We start from the raw sequence: 3,910 nt of genomic DNA, 5'->3' as shown, positions 1-3,910 counted from the left end.
TACATGTAAGCTCATGGTGTGCCATGGGTTTTAATAAAAAGACTTATTGATAAAAGCACTCTAAGAACTATGGTTTTTTTGGATTGTATCTATGGACAAAAAAAAGTTTACACTATTACCATATATGTATTAATTATAAGATTAGAATGTAAGCGACCATATAAAATATGATGATGATGGTGGCATGATAATGTAGTGAGGGGCAAATTTACAGTTTTATCATATATGTATTTAATATAAGATTAGAATGTAAGTGACCATATAAAATATGATGATGATGATGGTGGTGGCATGATAGAGAGGGGCAAATTTACAGTTTTATCATATATGTATTAATATAAGATTAGAATGTAAGTGACCATATAAAATATGATGATGATGGTGGTGGTGGTGGTCGCATGATAATGTAGAGAGGGGCAAATTTACAGTTTTATCATATATGTATTAATATAAGATTAGAATGTAAGTGACCATAATAAATATGATGATGATGGTGGTGGTGGTGGTGGTGGTGGGATGATAATGTAGGGGGGGGAGACATCCATGCCTTGTAATCTTGGGCGATTTCTCTCACAAGCCTTTGGAAAGGAAGCTTCCGGATGAGGAGCTCACTGGACTTCTGAAATTTTCGGATCTCACTGCAGGCAGGGATGGAGGAAGCAGGCGGTAAGAAATATTGAGAGAGAAAAACAGAAGAAGAAAGGTCTGAGTGCTAGTTAGAGGAGGAGGAGGAGATGATGATGATGATGATGATGAGCAAGCGAATACCGGAGCGCCACAGTTCCGGGTCTATAGCGGTGAGGCCTCTTGATGCCGCCGAACGCTACTTTGCGGGCAGCCTGCATGGCAGCAACAAAAAACAACACAGCAAAATCAGACCAAAAAAAAAAAAAGAAAAAAAAACACGCTGATCACCACTGCAGCAGCCTGCATGGCATCGGACGGTGCAGATCTAATTGCGCGTGTATATATCATCCTGACCTTGGTGGCCAGCTCCTTGCGCGGGCCCTTGCCTCCAGTGGACCTGCGAGCAGTCTGCTTGGTGCGTGCCATAACGCTGCGTATGAACGCCTGCAACAATAACGCTGCGTATGAACGCCTGCTGCCCGCTCCTCCTCCTCCTCCTTTATCGCTGGGTTTGGCCAAACGTCCATAACGTTTCGCCGTCTGCCTATTCCTTTTCTCTACTCAATAATTCATATTTTTAATTAATTAAATAATCCAAAGAGGTCTGCTCGATAATTCATCTTTTCAATTAATTACACAATCCATCTTTTCTTAAAGAAGTCTGCTCAATATTTTATCTTTTTAATTCACAATCTTTTGCACACATTTCCTCATGAAGCCAATATATATATATATATATATATATATATATATGGGAGCACCTACACATTTCATCTTCTCTAATAATAGGCGCACCCAATGTGAGTGGGTGGGGGAAAAAAAAAGGCATTCATTACTTAATTTTTCAGATATAATGTACCTTTTACAAGCATATACCCTAAATTCAATGATCTCTCTCTCTCTCTCTCTCACATAGACATGCAACACTTACATCTATTCCACTCATGCATAGAACCTTTGCTTCTAGGAGATGCAAGTGCTTTGAGCTGTTGTATCAAGGTTATAGGACCATAAGTTGATATGATAGCCAAGCCTAACGGCCAACATGGATGGCTCGGCCCAAGGGAGAGGACACAAGGTTTAATACAAGGAGACCAATTGTTTAAAATTGGCGTGACCACCAAGATAGAGGTCTCGTTGTCTTAATGCGAGGGCCTGAGCAAGATACATTGACCAAGAGGAATATGTGGAGTAGCCTTAGGTTCTAAATCTCGAGATGTCTCTCTTGCATACTATGGGGGCTCACTAAAAATTATGCAAGAAAACATGTGCATTCAATAGAAAGGGTTTTACTTTCTTGTGAGTTACAAAAAAAAAATTACATAATGAGCACACACGCATTCAAAATGCATTGTGACTATATACGTGGGGCTATTCTGTGGGGACAACCACTTATGGAAAGCCCTTGCACCATCATAGGAAGAGCACAAGAACAAACCAATGCAGCACATGACACAGCACTAGGGGCTCAAGTTGGGCCAGCCCCCCCTGAGGTATCTTCATTACCAACATAAGTATTTATATGTACAAGATGCAGGTGCCTGGAGAGTACACACTCATCCAGCTGACACCAGATTTATCCAACTGTGGAAACATAGGTTAACACATTACCTGCAACTCCTCGGTCACCAACCAAGATCGAGCGGTCACCAACCACTCCTGCAACACCCTCGGTCACCAACCAAGGTTGAGCGATCACCAACCGCTCCTGTAGAACACCCTCGGTCACCAACCAGGGTAGAGTGATCACCAACCACTCCTGTACTTTGATAGAGCAGTCACCAACCCTCTAACAAAGTGCTGTCCCAAACCTGCAAAACAGTAACCAACCATGGTTTTGGCTCACTGGCCACCCAAAGGTTCCACCAGATCACATCACCAGGCTTGGTACTTGTTTAGGGACATGTTTGCTCAAGTTTCGTCGCGAGAAACCTCCTACAGATCTGTAAAAACAGCCAATAATGGCCCTTATAACATTCGGCCAGCTCCTGTAGAGGCTCTGCTCACTCCATCCAAGCCCTATTCTCAGCAGAGAAGCCCAAAAACAGTCCCAACAGCCATGCGCAAGCTCCTGGAGCCAAATCGATCAGCTTGCAGCCCCTATAGATGAAGTCGACCTGCCCCACCACACGTGGGAGCATAAAATAGCTCAACCGAGAAGCCAATATCCCATGACCTAGCTCACAATTTCATGGGCAGGTGTTTTCCTCACCTTGTGAATACTTGTGCTCAAGATTCTCATATAGGAGATGATGTTGTTGCATAACCGCACTCCAAAGCTCCACTCCACTATTACCACTGTCGTCGCTACACTCCAAAGGAAGCTAGACCCTCCTCATATTACTCTCTCACACTCACTCTCTCACATGCAAGCAGGCAAGCACACATAGAGCAAGCAAGCAATAGCATAAGATAGTAGATAGAGAAGAAGAGCACTCTATCTTATGTGAGAGAGTGCTTGCTTGCTTGCTTGCTCACTCACACAAGAAAGGAAGCAATAGCATAAGATAGTAGATAGAGAAGAATAGCACTATATTGAATTAGTGTAAAAGAATGAGTCATGAGAGTTACATTTTAGGTTTTGTAGGTGACCTCTAGGGTTCTCACTCTTGAGCGGCCAAAGTGTCAAAAGTCTGGTTCTCAAGCTCATTTAGCCACTCTAGCTAGTATAAACACCTATTCTAAATCTAGCACTCTCCACCTAAAACCTCGTGGCATGCCTTTAATATATGAACGACGAGCACACGCGTAAAATATACAAAACATGGTTCTCAAGTGAATTACGGACATTCCGGCGCCTGTGGCCCAAAGGTGGTGAAAATGATGTGGTGTCCGGCATCAACACCATAGAGGTCTCTAGCAAGGGTTACACTCTCTAATAGAATTAGAAACTATCTTTAATAATCCGTGTTAATTCTTGAATTAAGGCAAGATCTTGATGATTGGCACAAAAACCCCATCCTAATGCTTGTGATCAAGCTCCCTTTCCAAGATTTATGCTAGATCCCTTGAGAATGGCAAGAAAGATAGAGAAGCTTGATAAAATCTCATGGCAATGCTTGAGAATACCTTCAATGGTTACATTTTACAATCAATCGATAGAATAAGAAGGTTTGTAAATATTGAGGAAATAGCTCTAGATCTTGATCAAGAAAGCTTCAAAGCTTGCTCATAAACCCTAAGTTCCTTCAAGTGGTTTCTCCACCTTTAATGAAGTTTGCTACCATGTTTATGAGAAGATTGCACTAAAATGTGGGCTCACTTCAAATCACTTCAAGCTACT

At 42.1% G+C, this 3,910-nt stretch overlaps 1 protein-coding gene across 1 annotated transcript; it reads right to left on the bottom strand.

Moving 5' to 3' along the window:
• Positions 1 to 433: 433 nt before the first annotated feature.
• Positions 434 to 1,104, bottom strand: LOC147632442 (histone H3.3a-like). Its single transcript, XM_086806974.1, has 3 exons — positions 982 to 1,104; positions 769 to 839; positions 434 to 638 (listed from the first exon to the last, which is right to left on the bottom strand). The coding sequence occupies exons 1-3, from the start codon at positions 1,051 to 1,053 to the stop codon at positions 434 to 436; spliced, it is 348 nt and encodes a 115-aa protein (XP_086663100.1). The 5' UTR covers positions 1,054 to 1,104.
• Between the last annotated feature and the right edge of the window lie 2,806 nt (positions 1,105 to 3,910).

The sequence above is a fragment of the Cibotium barometz genome, chromosome 13 (genome assembly GCF_041138505.1).
Source record: "Cibotium barometz isolate CiBa-2024 chromosome 13, ASM4113850v1, whole genome shotgun sequence".
Taxonomy (NCBI): Eukaryota; Viridiplantae; Streptophyta; class Polypodiopsida; order Cyatheales; family Cibotiaceae; genus Cibotium; species Cibotium barometz.
Note: the sequence above shows the minus strand (reverse complement) of the source record. Positions and strands in the feature narration are given on the sequence as shown.